The sequence below is a fragment of the Electrona antarctica genome, assembly GCF_951216825.1.
Source record: "Electrona antarctica genome assembly, chromosome: 19".
NCBI classification, from domain to species: Eukaryota; Metazoa; Chordata; class Actinopteri; order Myctophiformes; family Myctophidae; genus Electrona; species Electrona antarctica.
The window spans coordinates 8,026,971-8,046,672 of record NC_136800.1 but is presented as its reverse complement, the minus strand read 5'-3'; the positions used below and the strand labels follow the sequence as shown (position 1 = coordinate 8,046,672).

The window sequence follows — 19,702 nt, the reverse complement described above, 5'->3', positions numbered from 1 at the left end:
CGCGTCCTTTTGGGACCCATGCATACCTTTCCTCCAATCAGCGGCAGGATGTGCATCTTGCCCGTCTGGCTCTCCTTGACGGAGGACACGATGAGGCACGTGCCACACAGGATGACCTGGCGTCTGGTCCAGCGGTTCACGGGCAGCTGGAGCTTCCCTTTGCGCACGTTGTACGTACCCGACAGCTGAACCCGCTCCGAGCTCTCGATGCTGTGAGGCTTTCCTGGAAGGAGAGAAAGGAGGAGAGACGTTTAGTGTACGGTCAATGTGTGCTGTGTGTTAACACATTTAAGACTGGGAAACGCATCTGTGTCACCTTAGCTTTTACCACTTCAACCACTTCAGCTGTTGGAAAAATAGCTGCAGATCTGCGAGCTTGTAGATCTGCTACTCTTGAAGAATCGTGAAAATGTGGCACAAATCTTCGAATATATTATTTTTTTCACTGCTTTTAACTCAAATATTTGCTTCTGGGGGAAAAACAACCGACAGTGTCTTGCTAATGCTTCACTGCAGACGACAAACTGCAGACGACAGACAGTGTCTTCCTAATGCTTCACTGCAGACAACAGACAGTGTCTTGCTAATGCTTCACTGCAGACGACAGACAGTGTTTTCCTAATGCTTCACTGCAGACAACAGACAGTGTCTTGCTAATGCTTCACTGCAGACAACAGACAGTGTCTTGCAAATGCTTCACTGCATTCAACAGACAGTGTCTTGCTAATGCTTCACTGCAGACGACAGACAGTGTCTTGCTAATGCTTCACTGCAGACGACAGACAGTGTCTTGCTAATGCTTCACTGCAGACGACAGTTAGTGTCTTGCTAATGCTTCACTGCAGACGACAGACAGTGTTTTGGTTGCCTTGTGGTGAAGCATATAAAGCAAATAATAGGGCTGGTTGATTAACAGACATTGAAACCGATCTAGAACTAATAAGCAACATAATCTTGCTCATGAGGTCTATTGAATTGAATCAAGAAGCAGCTCTTTTCCATGTATATCATCAAATAATAATAGCCTAAATCGATTAGTCCGATTAGCCACTTAGCTCTGTATTATACTCTGTGAAAATAGCCCATCTAAAAGCTAATAACGCTTTGAAATTGAATTGAGACGTATTGTGAGCTTGTAGATCTGCCATTGCCACTATATTAATGTTTTATAATCGTCCGTTGATCGTAATTGAGGCAAACGTTTGAAATAATCACAATATTGATTTGGAAGTCATGTTTCCCAGCCAAGAACATGATCCTGTGGCTAGCAGCTTAAAGGATCTTCATCTAATTAGTCCTCGCTAATGTTCATGATAAAATAGCAAAAATCTACTCAGTCTGTGTCTCATAGGAGGGCTGTGGGCAGTTCAGAAACCCGTCTACCAGTGACATCATCGTTAGGCAGATTTTCAGTTTATTATCGCGAGAACGATTCCATTATCACATTGTAACTTTTCAGGAATAGAAAGCCGGCAGTTTCTAATAGCTTGGACTCCCCATCAATGACGTCACTGGTGGACGGGTTTCTGAACTGCCCACAGCTCTCCTATGAGACACAGAGCGAGTAGCACAAAATGGTACCATTTTAACATGAACATTAGTGAGGACCAATTATATGAAGATAGGTTGAAAAGTGGTTTCACAATGAATGCTTTAACATTCAGCCAGTCAAAAAGTGGCACTATAACTGGAGTGGTTAACAGGCCAGCTCTGCGGACCGTGTCAAAACAATGCTGTGTTCACACAGGGTCTAAATATAATCAGGAAGGAAGCGCCTCGAATTGTCCTACTTTCCCCCCATTCGTTGCATTGAAGAGTTTCTGTTGGGATTCAATGCCAGGCAAGGCACACCACCACTCCAAGAAACTTTTCTCTCTCGCAGCTTTGGGAGAACTCCTTTATTCTCTGCATCCATCCACGCCTGCCTGTCCTCCGCTCCGTGGCCTGTTCTCTCCCTCCCCTGTCGGCCTGCCAAACCTGACAGTCAGTCGTTGCTTATCGGCTTACTGTCAGCCCCGGCTGCCTTATCGCTCTGTCTAAACATCCACATGTTCCCCGTCTACCTCCACCTACGCAGAAAGCCTCTCCCCGCCCCCGAATCCGATCTGGCACGCTCGCTCTGCTAGGGCTGTCACGATTACAAAGTAAGTAAAGTTGACGATTAATAGCCAAACAAAAATTGTGTTGAATATTGAACAACATATGAATAAAAAAATAATTTCAGATTGCCTTTAAGGTCTCGTAATGAAAAATTGCACAGGGCATACTGTATATGACAAATAACTTAAATATACTAAGATGTTTAAGAAACAATTACTGACATATTTAATGGTTTTATACAAAAGAAAATGTAAAAATTGCGGAAATAGCTGATCTACAAGCTTACAACGCGTCACAAAGTAACACGTTTGTAAGCTTGTATAGATCTGCCCTATTTCTGCTTTTTATTCCATTTTGATGATTACGGCGATTATGCAAAAATAATTGTGACTATCTCAAATAATTGCGAGTAGACGATTATGTAATAACTGTGGCAGCCCTACGCTCTGCTCTTTCTCTCAGTCTCTTTATTCCTCCTTCCATCTCTAGGTCTCTCTCCTTTCCTCTCTAAAAGCTTCAGCCTTTCCAGTATCTATATTACAATTTAGGCATTTAGCAGACGCTCTTAATCCAGAGCGACTTACATTAAGCAATAACAAAATCACATATATAAAAAGTAGTTATCATGAATCATGCGTAAACTAAGAACGTAACAGTGGAGTACTATGAGTAACTATGTAAACTATACATACTATACTATATAATATATTATACATGTGTACTATAAAGTGCTATGACTACATAAAGTGCAGTTCTAGAGCTGTCTACGTAGCTATAAGTCTGTTTAAAATACTATCTAAGTCTACATAGTGTGCTATCTAAGGGGCTAGTTATATACCACCTGGTTTTCCTTCCCGATCAGGAAAAGCTAATGTATATATGGCTTGGATTGTGATGTTTCCCTGCGACAGACGACCGCTGAGAATGTCTAACAAGTAACAAACATCCTTCTTGCAACTGTCTCATACTGTACATATTTCATCGGACTCCAAAAAAAACAAACAGATCAGAGTGAAAGATAGAGGGGCAAAGGGAGAGACAGTGAAGATAGCGCTAGAGTAAGTACTGTCTGTAAGTGCTAGCGTGGTGGGTGAACATGCCCTTTTACTGCTGAATAATTTAACTCAGGACTTTTACACGCTGACTGTAACACTAACTTGGCAGACTACTGTACTCTACCTCACTCACTCATGTGATGCACACTGCCTTCAGCCAACAACACGCTTAGCATATAGTTTAACATCCTCCAGACCAGAGTTCCACACATTAGATACCAAGGTAGCTTATAGCCTAGGCTCAACTGGGGGCAGCCTGAGTGGGTAGAGCGACTAGCCCATCTGGGAATGGGCTCTATGCATATACACGCACTTCCTTCACAGGTGTTACTGATGATACTAATGTGAAGGCTCTGTTCCATTCTGGTCAAACAGAGTCAGGGTGCTGCTATTGTGCATGTTGGCTCACTAGTGGAAACACTCTGCTACACCAGTGGGTCTCAAAGTGTCCTTGAGGGTGTAACTCTGAGTGTACAATTGGAACCAAATGGACCCATGCATAAGGGTCCATTTGGTTCCGTTTGCGCACTCTCAGAGTTATGGGGTCCTTGACATACTGTATAGCCCATTGGAAGGTCTCCGGTTCAACGCCCGGCTTGTGTCGAAGTATCTATGAGCATGACATTAACCCCCAACTGTTCTCCCGAGTGCAATTTCAATGGCAGCCACGGCTCCTAATAGTTAGGATGGGGAAAGGCAGATGAACATTTTCTCTGTGGAGAAATACCCCACTTTGAGAACCACTGGTGTAACTAGTTGAATGCTGTACCTCCCTATACTTTCCCTATTTCCAACTGTTTTTATAATATTTTGACACTTGCTTTGGCAATGTAAACGTATGTTTTCTCATGCCAAAAAAGCTCCTTTGAATTGAATTGAATGCTGAATGTGCAAGAACACGCATGTGTGCGTGCACACACACACACGCACACACACCTTATGTCACAAGACGTTGAATGCTCGCCAGTGCGCTCAAACAGCGACCAGTATCAAACTATACTTACAGAGTACATGCAAACCCTGACGAACGCTCAAACAGCCACCTGTATCACGCCGACTGTACACACGACGCCTGATGAGCAGCACAGTCTTCCACAGCTGAGCATCAGAAGACGGGAACATTTTACATTAGCCAAATTATTCACAAGCTTTTAGCCTCAATATGTCACATGGTCTTATTCTTACTATTTTTAGGCCTTCCTTCCTTGGAACATGCTCACAGACACAAACACACACCCTCCCTCCACTTTCTCCTTTTGTTTCTCACGTGCGCACACACACACACACACACACACACACACACCCCCCCCACAAACCCACGTACAGATTTCCTTCTGCTAGCTGTGACAGTGACATTGATGAACCGCTCCCAGGGCACGCATCCGTCTAATTGTCCCTCTGTCTGAATATTACTTAAAGACCAAAACAGGAACGGACGTTTCGGAGGAGGAGGAGAACAATACTCACAGGGCTGAAGTGGGTCACGCAGAGAGAGAAAACAAGCCAACTGTCTCTGTATGGGCTGGGTGGGGGGAGGGAGGGGGGTGCACTGGAGACGGGCTTTTCCACATCCCACACATGGCCTGGACGATGGAACGCCCACTGAAACAACTACTGTAGATGATGGGTGGGACGCTCACGTGAGCTTCCCGTTTACACATGGGGGTCGAGGAGGTGTGTTTCAAGGACCCACACTTTGATTGAGCAATATTACACCTGAGAATGTGTGTTACCGTCTTTAATGGTAAAATGGTACATTTATATAGTGCTTTTATCCAAAGCGCTTTACATAGAATTTGCATTACATTCACCCAGTCCTGGTTCGAACTGGGAAACTTACTGTCCGGCCGTTCTACCAGACGGAGTTCCGTCAACACAGCATCACAATCATTTCAACCCCTTTATCCATATTGGATACGTTGGCTAAACAAACAGTGGAAAACAGGTCTCCTGCCGGAATCAGGTGATCATGCGGTTGATGCTCTACTATGCATTCACCCACCGGTGAAGGCCCTGCATGCTGCAGTCAGATATTCTGAGCCGTCTTGCTTGCAGTGTTGCAAAGATATTAGTCACCGTGTCCACCCTGTAACCTACCGTATAGATGTTGGACTTGCATAACATTGCTGTTGGGCGGAAACCTCTCATCTCCGTCAGTATTCTAACTCTTTGCCTTTTCCCCCCCTTAAAATCAATACTCGTCTACTTGTCTCACTAGTGTCGTGCAAAAGCATCGAAAGTAGAAGATCTACAAGCTCAAAACTTTGCTTGAGCTTGTAGATCTACAACCTTTTGCTGTTTTTTTATTGTGAAAAGTAACAGTTTTGGACATGCGAGGTTTCCACCCCGACAGAGACGATAAGGATGTGTGTTTAAAAATAACGGGAAGGCATGGCGAGGTAGGTGTGCACCGCTGAAGCAGTGCGTTCGTTCGTTCGTTCGTTCATCTATTCCCAGACCGCTGTGGGAGTAGGAGAACCAGGAGGTACGTACGGTGCACGTACGTGTATGTGTGTATGTGTGTGTGTGTGTGTGTGTGTGCGCGTGCACGTGTGCATGACATGTGTGAGAAGGAGTGGGCAGTGAGCGTATGGCGTGTGGGGCGTGTGTTGCTTTCGCCGTTTCTAAGGATGGCTTCCTTCCCTTTCCCCCCGAGATCAGGAAAAGACCCGTTTCCCTTTCCGCGCTCGGTTCCAATACGTGTACGTGTACAGAGTAAAATCCTCCAGCCTTCATTTATCTCGATCACTCCCAGAGTTACAGATGGATTAATTAACGTATTTGACCTTGTGTGGATTCCTCTAATGACGCCCCTTGGTAAGGAAAGGCCCTCGTTTTCTTTTACATATTCAGGTCTGAACTGAATTCCCTGCGGTGACCGACTACGTAATGTATGAAATAAAGAAATCACACACAGTGAGACCCCAACGTGCAAAGGCAACTAATTCTTTATTTGATATGCTCAACATGCTATCACAACGCCACATATTTCTCTCCCACCGATAAGCCGCAGTCATTTTCTATTGCCGTGCTGTGCGGAGCAGCACGTGAGGGAAATGAATGCCTGCTCCCATGCTGGAACATAGTTACGTTACCTATACCAGGGGTTCTCAACCCGTGGGTCGCGACCCCTCGGGGGGTCGCCAAATTATTTTAGGGGGTCCCCAAATTATTAAAAAAAAAAAAAAAAAAAAAAGTTAAAAAAAAAAAAAAAAAAATCACGATTTTAAAAAATAGCAGATCTACAAGCTCATAGCGCAAGCTCATAGCGCGCCACCGAGTGGCGCGCTATGAGCTTGTAGATCTGCTATTTTTAAATAGCTAAATTATAACAATGCTTAAAACACCAAAAGGGGTTCCCGCCCAAAATGGTTTTACGGTTATTGTAGCAGTCAATTTATATTGGGGGTCGGGAGGGGGCGGGGCGGGGGTCCCGAGACGTTGCCAAAGCATTTCCGGGGGTCCCCGGCCAAAAACGTTGAGAACCCCTGACCTATACAGTGCACATAACACGGGAACCAGGAAATGCATGGTTTATCCATGTACTGTACTAGCCTGGCTTTAGCCAGACTGATAACGTGGGTTCACTCTCGCTTCCTCCCCGGTATCATGTCATGGACTTTGTCCCACAGGCAGCTTGAAAAGTTCCCTCCCGCCACAAGGACGGGGATTGTGAGGCCAGTCAAATACCAAAGTAGAAGAAGAGTGTGCTGTAATAATCAGCGTAACAAAAACAGCTGATGTCATCCCAGTGCTAGCGCTAGTGCTTTAAAGATACTACACAAAAAACAACAAGGTATGTTAATTTTCTACCTTCTACGTGGGCGTGCTATGTCGGATATATCGAGTCTATATCTGAAAGAACAGTTTTTATCGTTTCTGTGGAAACTTAAACTTGTCGCGTCGAGGGCAGCCATTGCTTTGAATGTACCGCAGCATGTATGTTACGTTTCACATGGACCAATCAAGAGGCTGCTTTTTACTGTTGTACGGACAGCAGTTGAAACGCAGTCACTGATTGGCCCAGATCGCTTTCTGATTTCTCCAGCTTCCGCATTCTCTGGGCCGAAGTCCAGACACATAGTGGTGAGGAGGAGGCGTCAGTGAATCCACGCTATGTGTCTGGCCAAAGCCAGGCTAGCCTAGTACTGCACTGAACCCACCTCACTCACATGTGAGAAGTGTGAAACCTACAATACTGGATCGTTCCAGACGGGACACAATCCAAGCCTATTGGCAACCATTCTCAAACAGGTGGCGGCTAAACATTGATTTTGGATGGCTGGGTACAATTAGCGGACACCGACAGGACAACATGCAACATTTCTGCAAGTGAGCAATTTCCGAGGTTGTCGGCATCATGCATGCATTCTCGGTCCAAAAGAACCTCGATTACATTAAAATTCTTGTGAGAACCTGCCAAATGATAGTGATCATAATCAAGTACAATAAGTGTACTAGTTCAAAACAGGCCTGACCCTTAGATCTCACATCATTTTGAATGATATGAAAACTGTTAACAGTTCAAATCTATCTACTCATGCAAATTTCTACACACAAACTTTAGACCAATATCTAATTCAAATGTTGGGTATTTGTTTTTAAGTTTAAAAATTAAGCTTTTATGAGCCAATGAATATTGCAGTTTTATGAAAACTCTTCTTCTGCCCCTAATACATACATGCAATGTACAATTTAGGCAGACACTCTTAATCCAGAGTGATTTACAGAAAGCAAGAACAAAAAAAACATGGTAATACATAAAAAATACATAAATAAATGTCTCATGAATCATACGTAAGCTAAGAACCTATTAAACAGTGGAATATCTGTATAATGAAACTATGCGTATAGTGCCATGTCTACATAAATGGAGCCTATGCGTATACGCCTGTAAGGTCGTCGAGGCTAGAGCAAGTGCTACGGCAAGTGCTATGGGCTAAGAAGGAGTCTGAAGAGGTGTGTTTTCAGACTACGGCGGAAGATTGGGAGTGAGTCTGCAGTTTTGTAGCCAGAAAGGAGAAGAGGTTGGACGTGTGGAGCGTTGTCCCGGCGTTTTAGCGAAGATACTTCAACACTCCTGCGTCGGCTGATCTGAGTGTAGCACTGAATAGCACTGAAACACACAATCTATGGACCATTATCTGAAATCCCAGTTGAAGAGAAGTTTGTAGTGAGAATTCATTAAAAAAAAAGGGGGGGGGGGGGGGGGGGGGGGGAAGCAATCAGCGATAGCAGGCCCTTTGAACAGGCATGACTCATGTCGTTTCACTCGTTTGGCCAAAAGACATGGAACTTGTTTACACAGTGCCTTGACTCATGCGGAACACATCTGTCACTTTGTACGTGAAGAAATGTATTTAAAAAAAGAATTGTAAAGAGAATATATATATATATATATATATATATATATATAGCTGTTAAGCAGCGATAAGGGCCAAGGAATGCAGTAATAATAAAAAGAATATATGCAATTCGCACAATAAGCGGGCGCACTTCCAGGGCTGATAGGGGGTCGACTGCTCGACATGTCCAAAGGGCCACCATTCCTGGGTACCAGATGAGATGAGTCCTCATCTGTCTGTCTGTCTGACTCTGTCCCCAAAAATGTAGATGGCTAAGCGGCACCAACGCATGGAAGGAACCTCAGAGTGACATTCTCCTCTTCCAGCTGTCACACAGGGCAACATCGTCCAGCGCAGAGACACTGTGAACATTGAAGGGGCTCGTACAACTTTCCTCCAAAGCAGTAGACATCGGGCTCTAGCGTACCTTACCCGCCAGCATTAACGACAATCCGTGAATTACGCATTTAGGAGCTTCCATTATCCGTAAACAATATCTTGCGGCCACGCAACCCACTATACATTTTTCTGACTCCTATATTTGCGGATGGAGGTGTGTTCGTGGGCATGTTGATGTGCTATCCTTGAAATTGCTATCTTGCCCACACAGGTTTAGGGCAGCAGAAAGCGCCTCCTCAAACCACCCGCAATGCCAATTCCAAGGTTCCACATTCACAAGGTCTCGTTCTGTCTTAATTCTCCACAAATCTCTGTAATTTTACTATAATAATCAACAGTGTAAATTCCTTGTGTCCATTGTGTTTGTGTGGGAAAGATCATTTTCCATTGTAGCGCCCACACTATGGAATGAACTTCCACCTCATTTTAGAGATTCTCAAACCTGTGTTTAAATCAAATCTGAAAACTAAGAGTTGCTGCTTCCACTGCATTATGTATTTATGTTACTCTGTGTTTGTATTATTGTTTTTGTATTATTGTTCAGTTCAGTGCAAGTCTGTTTAATTAAGATTCAGATTTGAGCGAGTTAATGTGTTCTTATGTTATATATTATATATACAGGTTTAATGTTTGTTTTTAGTCAAATGTTTGTTTTAAAAACGCCATTGACAATGAAGGGAAATTTACGTCATCTTGTCCCTAACACAAACATTAAATGCCATTAACAACAAAGACAATGTAATGTTTGTTTTGACACCGTTTTACATCATCATTACATCACATCCTCGATGTTGTAAGATGAAAAGAGCACCCCTCACTTCACATGGGTGTGATTTTTTGTTATCCGTATGGTTCTGTGCACGGTGGAGGAAAAAACAGCACGGCGGGCAACACAAAAGTCCCTGCTTTATTGCCATGGGCCATAGCGTAAGGCAATATTGCACTGGGGATAATGGGTAATGGATTGCGCAGGCAATGGCATGTGGCACGGTAATTGGTTTCATTATTGCAATGCATAATGTAACAGGTAGCAGGTGTTTTAGGGATTTAGGCTGGGGTACAAGATAGCAATTTTTACGGGAACGCCTCTTAGGCAATGCTAAATCCCCAAATTACAGATGTAGTGCCTCTGATGCAAGATAAGGGGACCCTCGTGTCCAACTACCACAGCACCATGCAAGTACTTATTGTGTCTCCCATTCAGATGTGTCAGCCAGTGAAACGTTTCACTCGCAAACACAAATCAGTGCTTATAACTGTCGGGCAAGCTTCTATCGCCTTCGGTGAGCAATTCGTGAGCTTCGATTTCTGCTTCCATCAGTTGACATATATTGTCCTTACTCCGTTTGGTTTCTGCTTCCATCAGTTGACGTAGTAGGTCCTTACCCCGTTTGATTTTCTCCGTGCAGTAATCGCACCTCTTGAGTTTCTGATGCTCGTGATCCTTGCTGAATAACATTTGTACGTAGGGCAAGTCATTATAAACGCTTACATGGTTGTGATGATGATGTTGAGATGTCATTGCTTGATGACGTCACCAAAATAAGTAAATAATGCATTATTTACACAAATCAGTGATTTTTGAGGGGCGCTGGCCCTTCCAACGTCTGGCTTTCAGACATTATGTCATGTGGCAGCCAAGTCTATGGACTTTTAATGTTTGTCTTATTCATGCTCGCCCAAAAATCAGCAAGCACCCCAACCAAAATCAACAGGCCCTAGGCCGCCCTACCAAAAATCAGCCAGGCCCTACCAACAAATGGCAGCCTAGTCTAGGACTTATGTTTGCTTTAAAGGTGACTTCATCATCATACATGGCGATCATCATGATGAAAGCCGCCCCTCACTTCACACAAGTGTGATTTTTAATTGATTACATTATATTCAAATATAAACAATTGTCTGAAACAATCTTCACATAATCTGGCAACACAAAAAAGCCCCCAAAAAGTATATTATGCAGAGAAGGTCCTGAGAGGATTCCCACCCTGGAGAATAGACATTCAAGTTTCAACACAACACAAAATAGCCTTTCTTTCGGTGAGCGAGTAGCAAAGTAGTTTTGTTTATCGTTTATTAAAGTCGGGAGCCCACGCACAGCAGTGGAATGTTCTTTCCATGTGCAGCAGAGGAGTGCCTTATTGCTGCATTCCTTGGCCCCTCTTATCGCTGCTTTCAGCTATATTTAATATTATCTCTCTCTCTCAATCTGTAATATTTACAGCTTTAGATGTGTGGTCTTGTCTTTGCACGAAGGACAATGCAAACAACTGCTTATTTCAGACCATAGTATTTTTAGCAAATGTTAGCTAGTTTCCGATCCATGCAGTGTCCTCCGTCCTTGCGAACAGGCTTGTATTGTACACATGGGAGTTGGGTGCCCTTGCATGGGATCGCTGTATTGTCCTGAACCAGCAAACTTTCGACTACTACAGTAAAGCACGCCCTGGAACAACCGGCAGCCCATGCAATCCATTCACAAAAGGCCATGTGTGCAAGACAGGCGTCCGGGTCAGAACACAAGGTTAAAGCCTTACAGTTATACTTAGTCACACACTAGCGTTGCGCATCAAAAACACTGATCTACAACTTCACAACGCATTACAATGCGACCCGGCGTGAGCTTGTACACCGGCTATTTTCACGAGCGAAAGGAGAGCCAATAAGGCCCTCTCTGCTGTGTTACAACAACCAGGCCACTTTCCCTGTTCATCAGCCCCACACGTGTGCTCAATGCAACCTGACATCAGTGCACCTCCACTACAGGACTGGGTATACCTTACCTTAGGGCACCAATGACCCACATAACTAGGCACAGCAGAGCTCGAGTATACCAAGACAAGCATACAAATGCATTCATGCATACACTCGGAAACATACGCATGTACGTATCTGTGTGTGTGTGTGTGTGTGTGTGTGTGTGTGTGTGTGTGTGTGTGTGTGTGTGTGTGTGTGTGTGTGTTGGCACATGTAATGTTACATTGCTGTGGACAGATGACAGATGAGACTCCGGGTTGGGGTGTGTCATATTTTTTACATTACACCAATGCCGGTTGTTTTTCCCTCCTGTGACATGCTGTGGTGTATTGATTGATTGAATAGTTTATTAAGACAGAAATGTAAAAACAGCAACAGAGTACAGTCAAACACTTATAGGGCTATATCTTGCGCCACCCCTTAACCCGTATCCCTAAACTAATTTGCCATGTTTTACTATTTTAAAAAACCTTTTGAAATAGTTCAAATAGCCGATCTACAAGCTCACAATGTCTCGATGTAGATCGGCTAGTTGAACTATTTTAAAATGTTTTTCAAAATAATGGCAAATATGTTTAGGGATAAGGGATAAGGGTGGCGCAAGATGGAGCCCTTAGTCTAAAAAGGGATAGCACCAAAATAAGCCCTTGCAGTCTTGTTTCCATTTAGGCCCTATTCAATCTCTCCCATCTTAGGCTAGCTAGCTACAGTTAAGTATACTAAAGCCTAAGATGTGAGGATCACACCACAATGATTGATTGATTGATTGAAGTATTTATTAACAGTTTGCAGAATGGGTACATTTCACATGAAAGCACAACTCAATACAAAGACTGTTAGTGTGGACGACACACTGATAAAGCATTACACTTGTTTACAACAGGGTCCACCATTTTCAATTCATCAGAACATTTAGAGACGTATACACTTCTATATGAAAAACAGGAAATCATGTAAGGATGTTAAAACTAAAAGGGAAAAGAAACATATACAGTAAGGAGGAAAGGGGGGTGGCGGGGAGGGAGAAGGAAAGAGCTATGATAATATAATGATATATTCATGAAATTAGCCTTTACTATGTTTGAGGTGGCGATGAATGAAGATGCAAGTGGGAAGGAAAGGAATTCAATGGAGAGACACAGAGAGATGTGAGGCTGGGAACGCAAGAGCGAGGCCAGCTGTTACGCTGGTCCATAAATAGCTCCACTGTCCTTCTGTTAGCGCACGCACGCACGTGCACACATACACACACACACACACGCACACACACGCTCGCACACACAATGTCAAACCACATCTGCCTAAAAATGCACATCTTCGTACATAATAGTATAACCGGGGCCCCCGTGCAGCCAACTTCCTTGAAGTCTCATTGAATCAAACTTAAATCAGCCCATTTCCTCATTTCACTTGTCTTTCTTTCTTATCTTCTTTCTCACGTTCTTCCTCTTTGCGTGCAGTGCGTTCAGACAGAAAGTCGCCCACACACACACACACACATGCACTCAGCCTGGCTGTGTGCTCAGGTAGTGTAGCTAGCTAGCGAGCGAGCCGTCCCTGGCAGAGGTGGCGGTGAGAGCCATACCGGATGACAGGCTGTTCAATGCAGTCCGCCAAGCGGGCCCAAGCCAAGCCACGGCAGTACAATTATCCAAGCCCATCTGCTGTCACAACCTCCATTAATCCCAAACTTATGCTTCGTCACACGATATGCCGCACGCCGCAAATATAGCAGATCTGCAAGCTCAGACCGTGACACAAGCTCGCAGGTGTGCCATTTTCAGCGTGCGACCACAGCACTCTCTTTAGGGCAGGTCGATAATGTGTTAGGTGCACGACAGCATGCGTAAACTGTCAACACGCATCGGAGAGGTGCACGAGAGCACGCATGAACTGTCAACACGCATCGGAGAGGTGCACGAGAGCACGCATGAACTGTCAACACGCGTCGGAGAGGCGGGGAAACGAGGTGGGAGATTGTCTGTGGGGGCCTCGCTCGCGCCCTTTTAAACCCAATAAATCCACACTTTCACGGTTTTGTGAAATAAGTGTAATCCGTAATTAGTACCTTCCTAATCCTCTGAGCATCCCCTTTAAAAGTTCCCAGATGTTCTTCTACTAAGTTCCCAGATGTTCTCCTACAAATGAGTCCGCGGGGTCTTTCAGCGGGTGTTCCTTTACTGCAACTGTAGCTTTCAACAAATGGAATGTGATAAGTGTATAAAATCAGTGTCATCTTTTCTACTTTTATTTCGACGGGGGGGTTGCTTTTACTCAGTCACAGTATAAAGACAGGACACAGGGAGAGAGTGTCAGGGAGTGACATGCAGCAGGAAAAGGAATCGAAACAGGGACTCGCTGTCAGGCATCACAGCCCACTCAAGACTGTGCGTGGTACGTGCCTTAACCACTTGCCCCCAGTGTCATATTTTTCTAGATTGTGTAATACTATGTATACAGTATACACAGTAATGTCCAGTTGTTCAGTTCAGTGAAATAAATAAAAATATTTACTGAACAAGTATCTATTTGCATACCGGTATGTCTCTGAAAATGTTTCTATGTCTCAAATTTCATGTCAAGAACAAAAATTATATGTAATTGGCCGCCGACCCACATCTGAAAATATGTTGTTCCGGGACCTCCAGAAGCAAAGATATGAGTTTAAAAAAAACGTTTGCTGTGAATTGAATATATATTCAAAGATTGGCACAAATGTTCACCATTTTTTTTTAAATAGCAGATCTAGCTTGTACAGTATATCTGCTATTTTTCCAACAGCTAAAGTATAAAATAATGGTTTAAAGTGGTTAAACTGGCAAAAGTGACACGGATGCGTTCCAGGTAAAAGTCAGAGTATCTTACAGAAACAGAGCCCACAGGTGGATGCTGGGGTGGTGGTATTGGTGGATGCTGGGGTGGTGGTATTGGTGGATGCTGGGGTGGTGGTATTGGTGGATGCTGGGGTGGTGGTATTGGTGGATGCTGGGGTGGTGGTATTGGTGGATGCTGGGGTGGTGGTATTGGTGGATGCTGGGGTGGTGGTATTGGGAGCAGAGAAAAGCACAGACGACAGCGAGACAGCAGAATGAGCCTGAATGAGATATGAAGCGTGCATGGCATGCGACTGATCTGATCTGTGTCACATGCATGCATCAGTCGCAGTGATCATCACCCAACGCTGATTTGGCACCGCTTTGAGGGAGAGCCTATTTTACTCACGCAATGATCCTACTGAGTACTGTACCTGTACGTGTGTGTGCGTGTGGGTGTGTGTGTGCGCGTGCGCGCGTGCATGCGCAGTACAGTACAGTATATAGATACATATATTGTTGAATCTTTAATATATATTACAGTAAATGTTTAAATCAGATTCTGATTTAAAAAGGTACTTTCAGACGGGCATCGATTAACGCAGACGTTGCCGCCTGGATCAACGTAAAGTCTGCTCAAGAGGGACATGACAACGCACGCGTAAAAAAAAAGCTCAACAGAATCCAGATCTATGCAGTTGCGGGCGTGTGCATGAAACGAGCACGCGTGCGACAATTTTACGGGACCACACCCACGTAAATACGCTTTGCCCTTGACAAAAGAAACGCAGGTCACATTGAAAATGAATTACTAGGCACGTTAATCGCTCATCATCTGAAATGACCAATGACCTTCAGGCTGTGGGGTCGCCTTGCAAACATTAATTAAATAAGACCAGTGCCCCGCTGTAGAGCACCGAGTCGGTGCCCCACCCGGCTATGCAATACCCGTTGTACCCATGTCAGAGTACCCGTTCCACCCATCTGTCTGTGTCCCTTTTATGCCCATATATGGAGATTTCTGTATCCGTCTCTCTGTGTCCCTTTATTCCTATATGTGGAGTTCTGTGTCAGGCATGCACAAATATGAAGTGTGTTGCCTAATAGTAATCTCAATGTGACGTCATGGAATTTAGAGGTGAGGGGACTTAGGCTCATTAGGTCCACTGGCAGAGCCTGACCAGAGCCTTTTGTGGTGGTTCTGGACAACCGTGTATCCTACCGACTCGATACTGGGCACTACACTCCCCGTGGTGTCAAATTTGAAGTCGGTGGGGTGAACGGTTCTCGAGTTACGTGGATTATGCCCGAATATGGAGTTCTTGGTCAAGCATGCCCAAATATGGTGACAGAACAGGCCAGCTCCATAAATGGAGCATGGGCAGGTGGTGGCACTGCACTCCCTGTGGTGGTGTGGAACCTGTGTGTCGACTTTGAAGTCAGTGGGACGAACGGTTCTCGAGTTGTTATTCTACACAGTGTGAGTGTGAGACACATGTAGATTTTTAATTGCACCTGCTCAGATTCATACACGGGAGGGAGGAGAGGAGACGGCACCCGTGTGTGTGTGTGTGTGTGTGTATGTGCGTGCGTGCGTGCGTGCGTGCGTGCGTGCGTAGACTGCTCTCGGTCCCTGGAGCTGAGTGACAATTTTCCTTTGTGCTCCCATTGTCAACCAAATGACACAGACTGTGTGCATCTTCTGCTTTTAAACAACTCGCGCCGCCCCGCTCACGTTTTGTCCTCTCTCATAGGAGGACGCACGCAGCAAGGAGTCATGGGGACACCGGGACAGACAGCGGGACAGCTGAGGGACAAACCGCCGCCATGACACAACAAGTGACCATGAAATGTTCCTCCGACCACGGAGACGGGAGCAAGCTGGATAATTAACAGCCTGATGGATGTGCTGGAGCTCTTATAAGTCATCTCTCTTTAGGGTTGTCACCGAGAAGGACACCATCACATCATGCACACACAGGCGTGCATGCGCACATATATACGCATGCACGCACACGCACACACACACACACACACACACACACACACACACACACACACACACACACACACACACACACACACACACACACACACACACACACACACACACACACACACACACACACACACACCACAATGACACTGCGCTCGGGTTCCACAGCACACACACTCTATGGACTGAATCTAAACGAGGTCACGATATGTCCCCCATCAAACCATTACCGTGTTTTACAACTCTAACGTGAGAGCAGTACCAGGTGGTGCCTGCGGGGGCAGCATGGAGGACGGGTAGTGGCAAGGACTCTGGCTTTACTTTTTAGCAGACACAAGGGCAGTGGTTTTCAACCAGTGGTCCTTGAGGTGGTTCCAGGTGGTCCCCAGCTAAATGGAGAGTTGGTAACCAAATGGACCCATAGATCTTTAACTCTTGAGAGCGTAAAATGAAACCACATTTGGTTTCATTTTACGCTCTCAAGAGTTAGAAGGATTGTTATTTTTGATTGAAGTTTGCCTGTTATCTCTCCCAATGGTACCACATCAATACATGCATGGAAATGTGGACAAAATCTTATCCGAAGATAACAAAATATTCAAAGTTTTGGGTCTGAGAGGCTAAATATCAATAAAATGGTGGTCCGTGGCTCAAATGCCGAAAGAATAATAGGCCTTGCCCTTGATATGAAAAGGGTTGAAAACCACTGCACTAGGGGAAGTGCGGAATGATGACTTTAACTGGCATTTTAAAACATCTTTATTAACATTAATTTTGATGAATCGGTGCAGTAAAGTAAATCAAATAAATGATGTGTGCATAATGCATGGCTGCAAATTGGCCACAGAGTGAATTACAGCATACTTCTTTATTAATTTGCTACAATACAATATATAATTCATGTTTAAACAACTTGTTTAATCATTTAATTGTTGGCACCTGCCATATTCTGTGCTTCACCTGTTCCCTGCACTGTGCGTGCGCGCGTGTGTGTGTGTGTGTCTTGTGTGTGTTCATTTCCAGCTCCATGACTGAAGCCTTTGCCTTCAACAAAGCATTATTGTCTACTGCAGTCATCTTTTTTTTGTTTTTAGCATCAGTCGCTAGTCTCCGAGGGCTCCCATGGTGTGACGTCATCGAAAAAAAACGCTGTGCACACGCACGTGCACGCGCACGTGCACGCGATCGTTAGTGCCTTTAGGGCTCAGATTGAGGTAAAGGACGATATTAGGGGGCTTAACCTTAGAGTATATATGAATAGACGGCACCCGAGTTCTCCTCCCATCCACTTGCATTAAGTTGCTCAAAAGCGCATGAGGCGATTTCACTGTGCATTCTGGGTAGGAACAGAGTGCATTCTGGGATGGATTGGGCCCAAACACATGAACGCGCTGCCGCTGACTATCATTGCAGGCATTCAGCGTTCACGTGTCATCGTGAACGTGCACAATGATAGTCAACGGACCAGCGCGTTCATGTGTTTGGGCCCACGCTGCAATATCAAATTCGGCCACTATGTCCATTTCGCCTCAGGGTTTCATCCGGGTGCCGTCTCTATTAATATATACTCTAAGGGCTTAACCCATCTAGACCCGAGGCTCATTCTACAAAACGTCTAAATCCTCAGTTTTCTTACAAACCTGTTTCTATGTCAGTGGTACTCAACCTTTTTCATGTCAAGGACTACCAGAATTATTTGTATTTCGCCGCGGACCCTCATCTGAAAATATGGTGTTCCAGGGAGCCCCCCAGAGATCTTCTATTTTCAAAAATAGCAGATCTACAAGCTTGTAGCTGCTATTTTTGGTAAAGCATAACATAATGCTTGAATCACCAAAAGGGGTTCCCGTCCTGAATGTGTTAATAACTTTAATCCGACCTTGCAGGTGGTATACTACCAAAGAGATTCTAGAACAAAAGACGACAGTCCTTATATTTTTGGAATCGCCACTAGATGACGTGTCACTCCAAGATGGCGGCACGTGCACATACTGATATTCTGAATTACTGTTAATGTAACGGGTACAGGCTTTAGTTCCGACATACTATTGATCCGACAACCCAAACCCCTAACCCAACCATAACCACAAGCACGGAGCAGCGCATGTCGGACCAACGCATGTTCGGGAGCGACGGGTGATTTGCGCACGTCAGACCTTTGGTGTGTCGGATATGCGTGTGCATCTCAATGTAACATCTCAAACATGCACATAAACATGCACGGTCAAGCACGTGCATGTTCATGCATTGATCCATTCATAAATAATGATAAATAAAAAAACAGACCAGTTCTGTAGAAGCGTTAAATATGATAGTAGAATCGAATTAAAAAAACATATTTGTTTTGTACAGCAAACATTTTAATATATTTTTTAAGTTGCGTCATCACTCCAACATGGCGGAGGCACTGAGCGCTGGTTGTTACTATGGGACTTCATGAGTGTCGTCTCTTGTTAGAATCTCTTTGAGTGAAACTATATGACAGGGGTTCTCAACGTTTTTGGCCGGGGACCCCCGGAAATGCTTTGGCAATGTCTCGGGACCCCCGCCCCGCCCCCTCCCGACCCCCAATATAAATTGACTGCTACAATAACCTTAAACCATTTTGGGCGGGAACCCCTTTTGGTGTTTTAAGCATTGTTATAATTTAGCTATTGAAAAATAGCAGACCTACAAGCTCGTAGCGTATATGACATGGTTTGAAACGGACGGTTACTACTTCCGGATTTAAACAGCAGGTTCACCGCTCTCCTTCTGCATTTTCGTGCATTCTACTGGCACTGGCCGTGGAGCACAGCCTATGGTAACGGACGAGAACCAGTTCATACCGAATTCTATTTTTGCAAGCAAGATTTTATTATTACGACATGCCAGTCATTTTGGGTGCCAATTCTAAATGTGCAAATGTCATAATAAAACATATTTATATAGTTTAATAGTTTAAATGGATAGTATTTGGTAAAGGTTTAGTAGTGGGTGCAGGCTGCAGTGCAGCACTGTTTAAACATTAAACATTTAGTTGAATACACACACACACACACACAACACCGTATTCACACCTCTCTATATATAAATCCCAGCAGTACAGACTGCACTACTAGCACTACTACACTGACAGAATGAGGAAGTTTTGTAAGATGTGCATCATGAGTGGCTTAGAAGTCATGCTGAGTACAGCTATGCATTATACATACAGTTGAGTGTAGTGTGTGTGTGCGTGCGTGTGCGCATGCGTGT

The 19,702-nt window shown here is 44.5% G+C and overlaps 1 protein-coding gene across 1 annotated transcript in view; it reads right to left on the bottom strand.

The window, feature by feature from the left end:
• The window catches only part of phlpp1 (PH domain and leucine rich repeat protein phosphatase 1), an 85,741-nt gene that overhangs the window by 34,334 nt on the left and 31,705 nt on the right, over window positions 1-19,702 (bottom strand). The window contains exon 2 of the mRNA XM_079488503.1: window positions 27-223. Coding sequence (XP_079344629.1) covers window positions 27-223 — 197 coding nt within the window. The remainder of the gene's footprint in view (window positions 1-26; window positions 224-19,702) is intronic.